The sequence below is a fragment of the Trichomycterus rosablanca genome, chromosome 8 (genome assembly GCF_030014385.1).
Source record: "Trichomycterus rosablanca isolate fTriRos1 chromosome 8, fTriRos1.hap1, whole genome shotgun sequence".
Classification (NCBI taxonomy): Eukaryota; Metazoa; Chordata; class Actinopteri; order Siluriformes; family Trichomycteridae; genus Trichomycterus; species Trichomycterus rosablanca.
The window spans coordinates 1527246-1539230 of record NC_085995.1 but is presented as its reverse complement, the minus strand read 5'-3'; the positions used below and the strand labels follow the sequence as shown (position 1 = coordinate 1539230).

At 41.2% G+C, this 11985-nt stretch overlaps 2 protein-coding genes across 2 annotated transcripts; one reads left to right on the top strand and one right to left on the bottom strand.

Moving 5' to 3' along the window:
• Positions 1-5177: 5177 nt before the first annotated feature.
• LOC134319640 (monocyte chemotactic protein 1B-like) lies at positions 5178-7424 on the top strand. Its single transcript, XM_063000934.1, has 3 exons — positions 5178-5241; positions 5446-5563; positions 7229-7424. Exons 1-3 carry the CDS (start codon positions 5178-5180, stop codon positions 7335-7337), a joined length of 291 nt encoding a protein of 96 aa, XP_062857004.1. The 3' UTR covers positions 7338-7424.
• Positions 7425-9701: 2277 nt separating this feature from the next.
• On the bottom strand, positions 9702-10845 carry LOC134318759 (C-C motif chemokine 22-like). Its single transcript, XM_062999689.1, has 3 exons — positions 10782-10845; positions 10113-10230; positions 9702-9962 (listed from the first exon to the last, which is right to left on the bottom strand). Exons 1-3 carry the CDS (start codon positions 10843-10845, stop codon positions 9878-9880), a joined length of 267 nt encoding a protein of 88 aa, XP_062855759.1. The 3' UTR covers positions 9702-9877.
• Positions 10846-11985: the final 1140 nt, after the last annotated feature.

The following is an 11985-nucleotide window of genomic DNA, read 5'->3' as shown; positions in this document are numbered from 1 at the left end:
AACAAACTTATGTAACCCTGTTACTTTAAATAAACAAATAAATTAAATATATATTTCCTTAGAAATACACTGAAACACTCAAAAGTTATTACTTCAATAAGTCAAATAAAATATAGTCCCCCTTTAGGTACTATATAACAAGCATGCATGCATCATACTAATGCCGGCAATACCCAAATAAAGTTTTAACCCGTTGCAGGCCTGTTCCGTCGCTCGAGTGCGTTGGGGCCTTAAAACAGAAAAACACTGGCCGCTTCACTTCTTGGAGCAAACAAAAAAGAAATAAAAGAATGCCACAATTCTTTACCCGTCTCAGGTGAATGAAAGGGTTTCTTTACTCACACCGGATTGGCCAACCTGCAGAACGATGCTCGGTGGAACGAACTTCCAAGGACGAAAGTTCCACTATCAGGCGTTGGTGAAAACAGGTGTGTAACGGTCCTCACGCGGCCGTGACATCAGTCCCTCGGTCTCAGGTACGAAGAACCGGATACTGACGAAAGTCTAACTGTTATAGCCGTGTTCAATCGGCTGTACTGATACACACTAGCTCACGAATTGTAAAGCTAGGAGACTTTAAGACATTTATACAGTGGAAACACGCTGCACTGCTTAAAAGTTATCGGACTGACAACATACGGCAGATACAACCCAGCACTGTCATTAGGTAATCTAGCTGAAAACCTAGGACTGGAGTTTCACTTTTAATTTATTCCGAAAATCTCGGAATAATCATAACTTTACCCTCTCATTCCCGTTCTCTCTTCACACACACATCCACACACACATCCACACACCTTCTCTCCTCCTCACTCTCATCCAATCACAAAAAGGCTCTATCCGGCTGAACACTAACCCGTCCAATCAAGTGAGAGAGCAAAGGTGATTGACATAAAAAGGTAATATAGGTTGTAATGAACACATGGAAAGTTATGCTCTTCAATCTAACTTTACACAATAATTCAAAGATTTAAAACTTTATCAAAACCAAATTGACTAAAACTGTTAAATGATTATTTAGTTAAAAGCTTAGTTATTAACTTATTAAAAATTAGCATTTACAATTATCTATTCAAGGGGCTACGTGTGTGTGTGTGTGTGTGTGTGTGTGTGCCCTGCGATGGAATGCCCCTACCCACGACCCTGATTGGATAAGAAAATGAATGAATGAATGAAAAATACAGGTCCCACAGTAGGAACTCGCAACAAAAGCCAGTAAATCTTTCATTACTAAGACTTATTTTTTTAATACTTAGCAATTCACTCGGAATTCATTTTTTTGTCAGATGTAGACATAGTTTTAGGTAAAAATAAAAATAAACAAGAGATTGTGTTGCTATCTGCAGTACGCTGTATCAGTCCTGAAGGTTTGAAGTTAAATGTGTGTTTTAAAGTTCAGATGCAAATAATGTTGGATTTTCTCTTGTTCTGTCAAACTTTTTAGCTGCTCCTGTTAATGCAGCCCTCGGTAGCTGCTGTCCGAAAACCACAAGAGTAAAGCTTCCTCTACGCATGATCAGCTCTTACAGTCTGACCCACCGTGACTGTCCCATCAAAGCAGTGATGTGAGTATCAGCTACAATCCCGTCAACATTCTGTTACGTGGGTGGAGGAAGGACTCAAGCGCGGGGGTTAAATGAAATAATGATTTTATTTACTTAAACAAAACAATAAAATCAAAAGACAAAACAGAAACAAAAACAAATAGAAACCCCAATGGACGGCGCTGGGCGCTGCCAGCAACAAAAAACCAAAAGGGAAAAAAATAAAAGATGCTGGACGCGAACTCCGGTCGTTGCGCGAGGAACCGGGCGCGTTACCAGCGCGCCAATGCAGCACGGATGAGGGGGTGAGTGTAAACGCTGAAGGCGCTTCGGTGAGCTGACGCAAGGGTAGCAAATCTCCGCTAATAGCCTAGCCCCAGCACAGCGGTTGGCTAGGATTGTTCGCTATCGGCGGACACCTCGCTTAAGGAACCACACCGATCTGAAAGCAGAGAGAAAAGCATATTTGGTTAGTCAAGTTCACAAATGCGGATACGAACCGGGTGATGGCGTGATAGCCGAGCGCTTGACGGCATCGCCACCAGGCAGTTACAGAATCCAATGGGCCACTAGAAAGTGAACGCCCCCGAAATCACCTATGGTGCGGTTCGGGGGGAACAGAAGGCTCCTTCTTTAGCCGCATCTGGAGACAGTCTGTCCGAGAAAATAGGTAAAGAAAACCAGTTAGTGATAAAGGTAATCAAGCTCCTAATGCGGATTCACACCGGGGTTGCTGGCAGACCAACCGAACATTTTACGGAGTCGCCACCCAAGGGTTGCATCCAATAGCTAGATTCAATAAGCGAACTATAGCGGTGAGAGATCCAGCGCCGTGTCACGGGGCTGGCTTCACCCGCTAAAGCTAAATGCTAAGCCAATAATATCGATTAAACGAACCGGTTATTGACTAAGGTAATCCAGCTACTAATGTGGATTCGAACCAGGGTTGCTGGCGGACCAACCGAACATTTTACGGAGTCGCCACCCAACGGATGCAGAATCCACTAGCTAGATTCAATAAGGGAACAATAGCGGTGAAAGAACCAGCGCCGTAACACGGGGCTGGCTTCAACCGCTAATGCTAAATGCTAACGTGGAAATAAAAAGCAGTTCAAGGACTGCACGGCATCGCACCACGCTACTTCTAAGAAAGGTAAAGCAAAGCTAATTACCTCAACCTTGCGGTCTACACACCCTAATGGCCTTATGCCACCAGGGGTACCTCTAAGGCTAAAAAGAAGCGTGGGGGAGCCGTCAGCAGTCCCCACGGACACCACAGTGCCCAAAACAAAAAAGGAAATGAAGACAGAAGGTGCGACGCCTGCAGCCTGGCGGCGTGCCCTTAAATAAGGGAACCGCAGCTGCAGGTCGTTGGCCTAACGAGCTGGCCTATTACTTAAGGCCTAGCTCAGAACTGCTCTGTAAGGCTTGTGACATCGGGGAAGAGTGGTAAGTGCCACAGACGCCACAGAACCTTACACATTCTGCATTTCCTCACATCATTTCTGTAACAAACTGTGGAGTTTTACTGAATCAGTGTCAGTGCTGTAACACCAACATCATTTTTATTCTCCTGCATTTATCAAATATTCTGTTTCTAACAGTTTCCAGATAAATACAGGAAAGCAGATCTGTGTGGATCCTGAAGCTCCCTGGGTAAATCATCATGTGAAAGCGGTGGATCTTAAACTGAAATCATCAACAGCCAGCAAAACCATAAAACCCAACACCAGCTCAACACCCAGCGCACCCTCGACACCCAGCACAACCTCAACACCACCCATCACAACCTCAACACCCATCACAACACCACCCAGCACAACCTCAGCACCCATCACAACACCACCCAGCACAACCTCAGCACCCATCACACCACCCAGCACAACCTCAGCACCCATCACAACACCACCCAGCACAACCTCAGCACCCATCACACCACCCAGCACAACCTCAGCACCCATCACAACACCACCCAGCACAACCTCAGCACCCATCACAACAACACCAACCAGCACAACCTCAACACCCATCACAACACCACCCAGCACAACCTCAACACCCATCACACCACCCAGCACAACCTCAGCACCCATCACAACACCACCCAGCACAACCTCAGCACCCATCACAACAACACCAACCAGCACAACCTCAACACCCATCACAACACCACCCAGCACAACCTCAACACCCATCACACCACCCAGCACAACCTCAACACCCATCACAACACCACCCAGCACAACCTCAGCACCCATCACAACAGCACCCAGCACAACCTCAGCACCCATCACACCACCCAGCACAACCTCAGCACCCATCACAACACCACCCAGCACAACCTCAGCACCCATCACAACAACACCAACCAGCACAACCTCAACACCCATCACAACACCACCCAGCACAACCTCAGCACCCATCACAACACCACCCAGCACAACCTTAGCACCCATCACAACACCACCCAGCACAACCTCAGCACCCATCACACCACCCAGCACAACCTCAACACCCATCACAACACCACCCAGCACAACCTCAGCACCCATCACAACACCACCCAGCACAACCTCAGCACCCATCACACCACCCAGCACAACCTCAACACCCATCACAACACCACCCAGCACAACCTCAGCACCCATCACAACAACACCAACCAGCACAACCTCAACACCCATCACAACACCACCCAGCACAACCTCAGCACCCATCACAACACCACCCAGCACAACCTCAGCACCCAGCACAACCTCAGCATCCAGCACCAGCTTAACACCCAACACTATTTATGTATGTATCATAGTCTAAATCAGGGGTGCCCAATACGTTGATTGTGATTAACAGCAATGTTACTTTAATATGATGGTTAATCAGTTTCATTAATATTTAAATATAGTTCTAATTAAAATTACTTTTATTTTTAGAAACATTTAAGTGTGATTTTACAATGTATGTTATACAATGTAAAACAATGTAAAACATTTTACCATTAAAAATAAAACCAGAATATAATAATAAATAAATAATTATACATTGTGCATTGTGTAATATTAATGGATTTGTAACAATGTCTAAAGCGTCATTTATTACTGGACTAGTGATCATAAGGTTGCCAGTTCCAGCCTCACCCATCACCAAAATGCCACTCTTGGGCCCTTAAGCAAGGCCCTTAGCCTTCAGTTCCTCAAAAAGTGATAATTATCAGTGATCAGTTGCTGTCAGTGATGACTGTTAAGTTGCTTTAGATAAAATCATCTGCTTAATGCAAATGTAAACACACACACACACACACACACACACACACTCATATTTAGGGTAATTTTAGTATCTCAAATTAATCTGACTGCACGTCTTTGGACTGCTACCAAGACAAGACCGTGTTTATTTGAGCTCTGGGGGAACCACAGTGGGTCTGTAAATAGTCGAGTAGGTGTGATGAGGTGATGTTAGTGGAAACAGAGGAGGCAGGAAGTTCCTTCTTCTAAAAAAAATGGCAGAATTTCCCAGAAGCTGTAATCCTGCTTCCTTTCACTGTATAAATAATGAAGATCAGAAGAGATCAGATCATCATCAGATCATCATCAGATCATCCTCAGGTCCTGACTCTTGAGCTTCACCTCTCTCAGCATGGACAAACTCAAAGCTCTGCTGCTCCTGCTGCTCATCTGCTCTCTACAGCTGGTTTCTGGAGGTGAGTATTGGAACCTCTGACCATCGCAAATGAAGTTCTGATTCAAATAAAGTTCAGAAATTAATAAAAGTAATATTTAAGTGCAGGAATAAAGAACCTTGACTTGATTACTTTCCATTTCTGCTACTAAAACAGTCTTTAATTCTGAAGATCGTCTTTCTGTTTCTTAATGAGTCTGAAATTGTACGTGTCGTCTCCTACCAGGTCCTTTAGGCTTGCAACGTTCTACTTGCTGTGCAGGGACAACAAAAGTGAAGCTTCCTCTTTATTTAATCAGATCCTACAGATGGACGAGCAGCTACTGCCCAGTGGCGGCTGTTATGTGAGTATCAGCATCAACAAAACAATCAACCTGCTGCGTTTACTGAAGTTATATTAACATATAACATATATGTGCTTGATGAGATCCGGGGTTTAAATCTAAGTGGTGCTTTCAGCCGGTCATGCATCTACACAGACGTGATTGGTTATGTCTGAGGTTGGGATGGCTGGGAGGGTTGTGTCAGGAAGGGCTTCCAGGGTAAAAACTGTGCACACTTGAATAATGAAAAATAAAGGTAAATTATACATACAGATGAGCACAAAGGTTTTCATACGCTTACAATAAACCCTACAGAAGCCAATAAATGTCATTAAACAAAAACATGTTCTGTCATTATTCCTGAAAGCTCATTAGAAACCTAAATGGCACCAATAAAAGTTTGCTGTTATGAATGTGATATTTGCTGATGATTATGTTTTATCTTTGTCGTTCAAACTCATTCCAACCTCTTGGTGTATTCTGATCAGCATAATAATAATAATACAAATAAAAATAATAATTTACATTTACAGCTTATGCCTTTATCCAAAGCGACTTACAATACAGTTACAGTAAACAATCTGAGCAATTGAGGGTTAAGTGGTGAGGCTAGAACAAGCAACCTTTTGATTACTAGTCCAGTACCCTAACCACTAGGCTACTGCTTGCACTACTAATAATAATATGGAAAATAATGAACACAACTGAATGAACAAACTATTTCATTCCACTTATTGACACAGCAGATCATTCGGCCGCATATTTGATCTGGCACTGTTTTTACTCTGGACGCCCTTCCTGATGTTACATGTGCACTGAGATCTGAGAGGCGCATGTACTCCAAAAAAGTTAGGACAGCTGGTGAACGTGATTTTCGAACCATCTTTGCTAGGGGTTTAACAGCAAGAAGGTCCTGGGTTTGATTCACAAGTGGAGCAGTCCAGGTGTCACACTTCCTGATCGCACTACAGACTCCAGTTCCCAGAATACACCAGCTAGTCTCATGACTCCGCTAACCAATCCCAATGGGATTGCGAGATCAGACTCACCTGTGTTTTGATTTACTTCCGGTATAAATACCCACCTGTTCGACAATCTTATTGCGAAGTATTGCCTCTTGTTATTCAGTGCATACCGAGCGTTTTCTTGTTTGATTGTTTCGTGTATTGACTTGTTTTTGCTTTGTTTGACTTTGATTTCGGATTTTCCCTTTGTACCTTCGTTATCGTATTTTGGCTTTGATCCTTTTTTCTGTTATCCGGTTTTCTCTTTGTGTCTAGCGTTTTGGTTTGATGTTTGGTTGTGTTGATACTTTGGTTTTGACCCTCGCTTGTTTTACGATTACGGTTTTTGGTTTGCCCTTTTATATTAAAGATTATTTAATATTTATCCGCGAGCATCTGTTTTCAGTCAGTATCGTTACACCAGGTCACTTCTGTGTTTTGTGTGGGTTTCCTCTGGGTCCTCCGGTTTCACAGTACAAAGACGTGCAAGTGAGGTTAATGAATAATAATAATAATAATAATAATAAAAATAATAATAAAGTAAATAGTACTAATAATAATTCCACATGTGCACATATGCAGTGTTTGATCTACATTTTTTTAATAAGAGAAATAAGGTTTAATTCATGCATTGATTAATAAAACACAGATGTATTAATGTTGTGATTTTGTGTTTGTGCAGCTTCAGGATGATTAATGGGAAGCAGATCTGTGTGGATCCTGAAGCTCCTTGGTTGGTGAATCACATGAAAGCGGTGGATCTTAAATCAGCAAATACTCCAATAAGTTAACATTGAGGGTTTAAACACCAACATATTAATGTTTTATTTATTAACTAATGCAGATTATGTGACCAGTTATAAATGTGTTAATACATTTCATGTGACCAGTTATGAATGTGTTATTACTTTTATTTATGTGATCGGTTATAAACGTGTATTATTACTATTTATGCTACTTTAATAAAGATTTGTATTAAAGCATTGAATTAAAGCAGGTTTGCCGTTTTCTTTCTCAGAACAAACTTCTCTTTGATTCTGCTTGTTGTATTGATTGTAAAATATTTAAACACTTTAAATCATATTTTATAGAAAAATAAGCATTCTGTGACGTTTACTTTATACATGAACAAATTATGAAAAGCATCGAAGTCTGTTTTTGTTCATCTAATAAACTGTAACATCAGGAAAACTGCAGGAATACGTCTGATAGTATTTTGTTTTTTACATTTAAATAAACATTATTGGCCGCTCGGGTGGCACAGCGGTCTGTTACGTGTAGACTACTGTACATAGTTACATGGTGGCCTAGTGGGTAGAGCTTTGGGCTATCAACCGGAAGATTGGGGGTTCAAATCCAGGCTCTGCTATGCAGCCACTGTTGGGTCCTTGAGCGAGGCCCTTAACCCTGTCTGCTCCAGGGGTGCCGTATGATGGCTGACCTTGCGCTCTGACCCCAGCTTCAAACAAACTGGGATATGCGAAGAAAGAATTTAATTGTACTGTACACCTGTATATGTTGTTGTGGGAATTCAAAATAACCCTTAAAGATTGACACAGACAACCGGAATAGTGATAAAAGCAAATAATCAATTTATTACTCAGCTGAGGGCCAATCTCAATGCAAACGCTCACACAGCTTTACAGAGGAGAGAGGCGTATGCCGTCTGTAGTATCGCAGTATTATACCCCGCTTTACTGCCCCTTCAGGCTAACTCTTCTCAGCGACCCAACTCAAGGTCAACTTTCCACACCAAACTTGCTTATCATCCTACAAGAATGGTCAGTTTGTTAGAAACATGGCGTATTTCCACAAGAATGCACCTGTATCAAAACTCTGTGTGCACCCCCGCACACACAGTCCTGACACCCATGCATTCCCACAAAAGCAAGAAGCCCATGCCAAGGTCAACATATCTCTGCCCCTAAGTAACCTTCCAAAAGTCTCTTCTACCTCTGCCAATTGAACTAAGAACGCAGAAACTTATAAGTTTGATGCAAATAACTAATAAAATATAAAATTTCCATTCACAATGTATATATGACAAATAAAGTATATCTTCTATCTATCCATATATTTATACACCGATCAGCCATAACATTATGACCACCTCCTTGTTTCTACACTCACTGTCCCCACAGAACCACCACAGAGCAGGTATTATTTAGGTGGTGGATCATTCTCAGCACTGCAGTGACATCTCTCAGGGTCATTAACAGTAGGACAGTTGTAGCTTACTGGTTAAAGTACTGGACTAGAAATTTAAAGGTTGCTGGTTCAAGCCCTGCCACTGTTGGGCCCTTGAGTGAGGCCCTAAACCTTCAATTGCCTAAAAAATGTAAATAATGATGAAACAACATCTAAATGTTTGAGTGTCTCAGGACCAGAGTTATTTACCACATTTAGTCATTAATATTCACAGATTAGGTAATCTGGGTCAAATGTTTGAGTGTCTCAGGACCAGAGTTATTTACCACACTTAGTCATTAATATTCACAGATGAGGTAATCTGGGTCCTTTATGTGCGCAGTTTGCATGTTCTCCTTGTGTCTGTGTGGGTTCCTCTGGGTTTGGGAGTGTGTGTGTGTATGTGACTGTCTGTGTGTGTGTGTGTGTATCTGCCCTGTGATGGACTGACAACCAGTCCAGATAGTTTCCTGCTATTCCATGATTCTGACCAGGATAAAATGGTGATAAAACAGACAATGAATAAATGAATTATTATTATTATTATTATTATTATTATTATTATTATTATTATTACTATTATTACTATTATTACTATTATTATTATTCTTATTAGGGCTGTACATACAGCTGTATGATATTTTTTACATTATTATTATTATTATTATTATTATTATTATTATTAGGGCTGTACATACAGCTGTATGATATTTTTACATTATTATTATTATTATTATCATTATTATCATTATTATTATATTAGTAGTAGTAGTAGTAGTAGTAGTAGTAGTAGTATTAGGGCTGTACATGCAGCTATATGTTTGTTTTTTTTTACATTATTATTATTATAGATTTTTAAACACCTCCAAAAGAACAAACCCTTAGTATGAACAAAATAAATCTTTATTTTATTATTTAGTTTATTTAGCAGTTTATATTACTAAAGATGGTATAAAGAGTGAAGTTATTACAAATAGATCAGACCTGAAGAATTTAATTCCACTGATTTACAATAAATATTAAATACATTCATGTTATAAACTGTTATATTACACTCAGTTTACACAGTCAGTCCTGTTTTAAGGGTGTTAAGCTGGCGCTGGGTTTTATGTTGTTCCGTTTGTTGATGATTTCTGTTTAAGATTCACCATTTTCGTGTGATTTTCATTTTCTTTACCCAGGGAGCTTTAGGATCCACACAGATCTGCATTCCATCATTCATCTGGAAACTGTTAGAAACAGAATATTTGATAAATGCAGGAGAATAAAAATGATGTTGGTGTTACAGCACTGACACAGATTCAGTAAAACTCCACAGTTTGTTACAGAAATGATGTGAGGAAATGCAGCATGTTGACGGGATTGTAGCTGATACTCACATCACTGCTTTTATCGGACAGTTACTGCTAGTCCAATAGTAAGATATGATCCTGCGTAGAGGAATCCTTATTGTTGTGATATTTTGACAGCAGATGCCTGAATTAGCACTATAAGGATCTAAAAGGAGAAAATGTTTATAGAATCAGATTCATCACGACACAAAAGACAGCTGAGTGGATCAAACTATTACTTATTTAAAGCAAAAAAAAAAATTTAAATTTTTTGTACTAACACAATTTGAATCAGGGAGGTTCTTCAGTTCTGGTCATTTCAGGTTTTTGGATGGAGAATTTAGTGTACAACACTGCACTTCCTTTATTCTTCTTCTTCTTCTGTTTTTGGATCGTTTGATCTAAACATTCTCATCACACGTCCTCTCTCACCACAACCATAAACCTCCTCCTGCCTCGTTACTCCATCCTCAGTACTCTCATCCCTGCTCTACACATGCTCAAAAAATCCTAGTCTGGCCTCCCTAACTTTAGGTGCGCTCCAGTCCCACCTGTAGTTCCCTGTGGATTAGAAGTGAACTACACAGGGAATTCTGCCATTTTAAAGGCAGTGAGATTACACAGGAGTCGTTCACTTAGAAGGGAACTTCAGAAATGCGGCGTGGTAAAATAAATACCTGTTTCTGATCATATAGAAACAAAGTAATCAAAACTTACATCCAGAAACCAGCTGCAGAGAGCCGACGAGCAGCAGCAGCAGCAGAGGCGTCAGGTTCATCATTCTAACAGCACCGATTTCACCCGAGATCAGCTGGAGATCAGAAAGTTCAGTCTGAGAGTTCTGAGTCCTCACATCGTTCTGTTCTCCTTTATAGAGGTGCAGACCGACCCGTTTCCTGCTTGACCGTGTACCTGTCACCCACGCTGACATTTTCCAAGTATATTTTTAATCTAGAAAGTTTTCTGTGAATATTTTCCCCCTACGTTGTTCTTCGTTCTTCTCACATCCTCTTTTTAACTTGGGGGAGTAAGATCTGGGGCTAATAAAATGTATAATTAACACTGACTTAATCTGGTAAAAGGCAGGAAACCCCCAGGGCAGATTGCCAATTGATTACAGGACACACACACACACACACACACACACACACTAGCAAAGCTTTGTGATGGGGAGATTTCTAGTGGGATTTGGCCGGGTGCTACCAGAACTAGCAGCATCGTTTTCCTGAGTCTGGGAATCTACATCTGCACCTACATCTGGACTCTACATCGGGAATCTTCCAAGCTTGACTCTGCTGGTTAGATTAGAATCACCTCGGTTTACGTAGAGGATTCATTGTAGAATACAAGATGAAATAATTCTGTAGATATTTTGTCCCAAATATCATGATTTTTGTACGTTTTCTAACCCCAGATTAAAGGTGAAATTATTGATTTGAACAGTTTCAGCCAGACTGTAATACTGTAACTGGTGTGGGGGGCGGCACAGTGGCTCGGTGGTTAGCGCTGTCACCTCAACTCACAGCAGAAATGTCTTGTGTTTGATTCCCAGGTGGAGCAGTCTAGGTCTTTTTGTGTGGAGTTTGCATGTTCTCCCTGATTTGTGTGGGTTTCTTCCGGACGCTCCGGTTTTCTCCTACAGTCCAAGGACATGCAGTCAGATTAATTGCAGCTACTAGAGATTGGTCTAAGTGTGTGTGTGTGTGTGTGTGTGTGTGTCTGACCTGTGTCTGACCACTCGTCCACTCACTCACACACTTACTCACTCACCCACTCACTCACCCACTCACACACTTACCCACTCACTCACCCACTCAAACACTTACCCACTCACTCACCCACTCAGAACAAGAGCTTTTTTTACCTCAAGGATTTTAGGAAGCCAGGTTATTTTTAATTATTTGCAGAATTATATATAATA

Bases quoted from the DNA above. Each gene is read 5' to 3' on its own strand.
- LOC134319640 (XM_063000934.1), top strand. From the start codon at position 5,178: ATGGACAAACTCAAAGCTCTGCTGCTCCTGCTGCTCATCTGCTCTCTA. The intron at 5,242-5,445 runs GTGAGTATTGGA...GTCTCCTACCAG, and splicing joins TCTACAGCTGGTTTCTGGAG to GTCCTTTAGGCTTGCAACGT. The intron at 5,564-7,228 runs GTGAGTATCAGC...GTGTTTGTGCAG, and splicing joins TGCCCAGTGGCGGCTGTTAT to CTTCAGGATGATTAATGGGA.
- LOC134318759 (XM_062999689.1), bottom strand. From the start codon at position 10,845: ATGATGAACCTGACGCCTCTGCTGCTGCTGCTGCTCGTCGGCTCTCTG. The intron at 10,231-10,781 runs GTAAGTTTTGAT...TTCTCCTTTTAG, and splicing joins TCTGCAGCTGGTTTCTGGAT to ATCCTTATAGTGCTAATTCA. The intron at 9,963-10,112 runs GTGAGTATCAGC...TGTTTCTAACAG, and splicing joins TGTCCGATAAAAGCAGTGAT to TTTCCAGATGAATGATGGAA.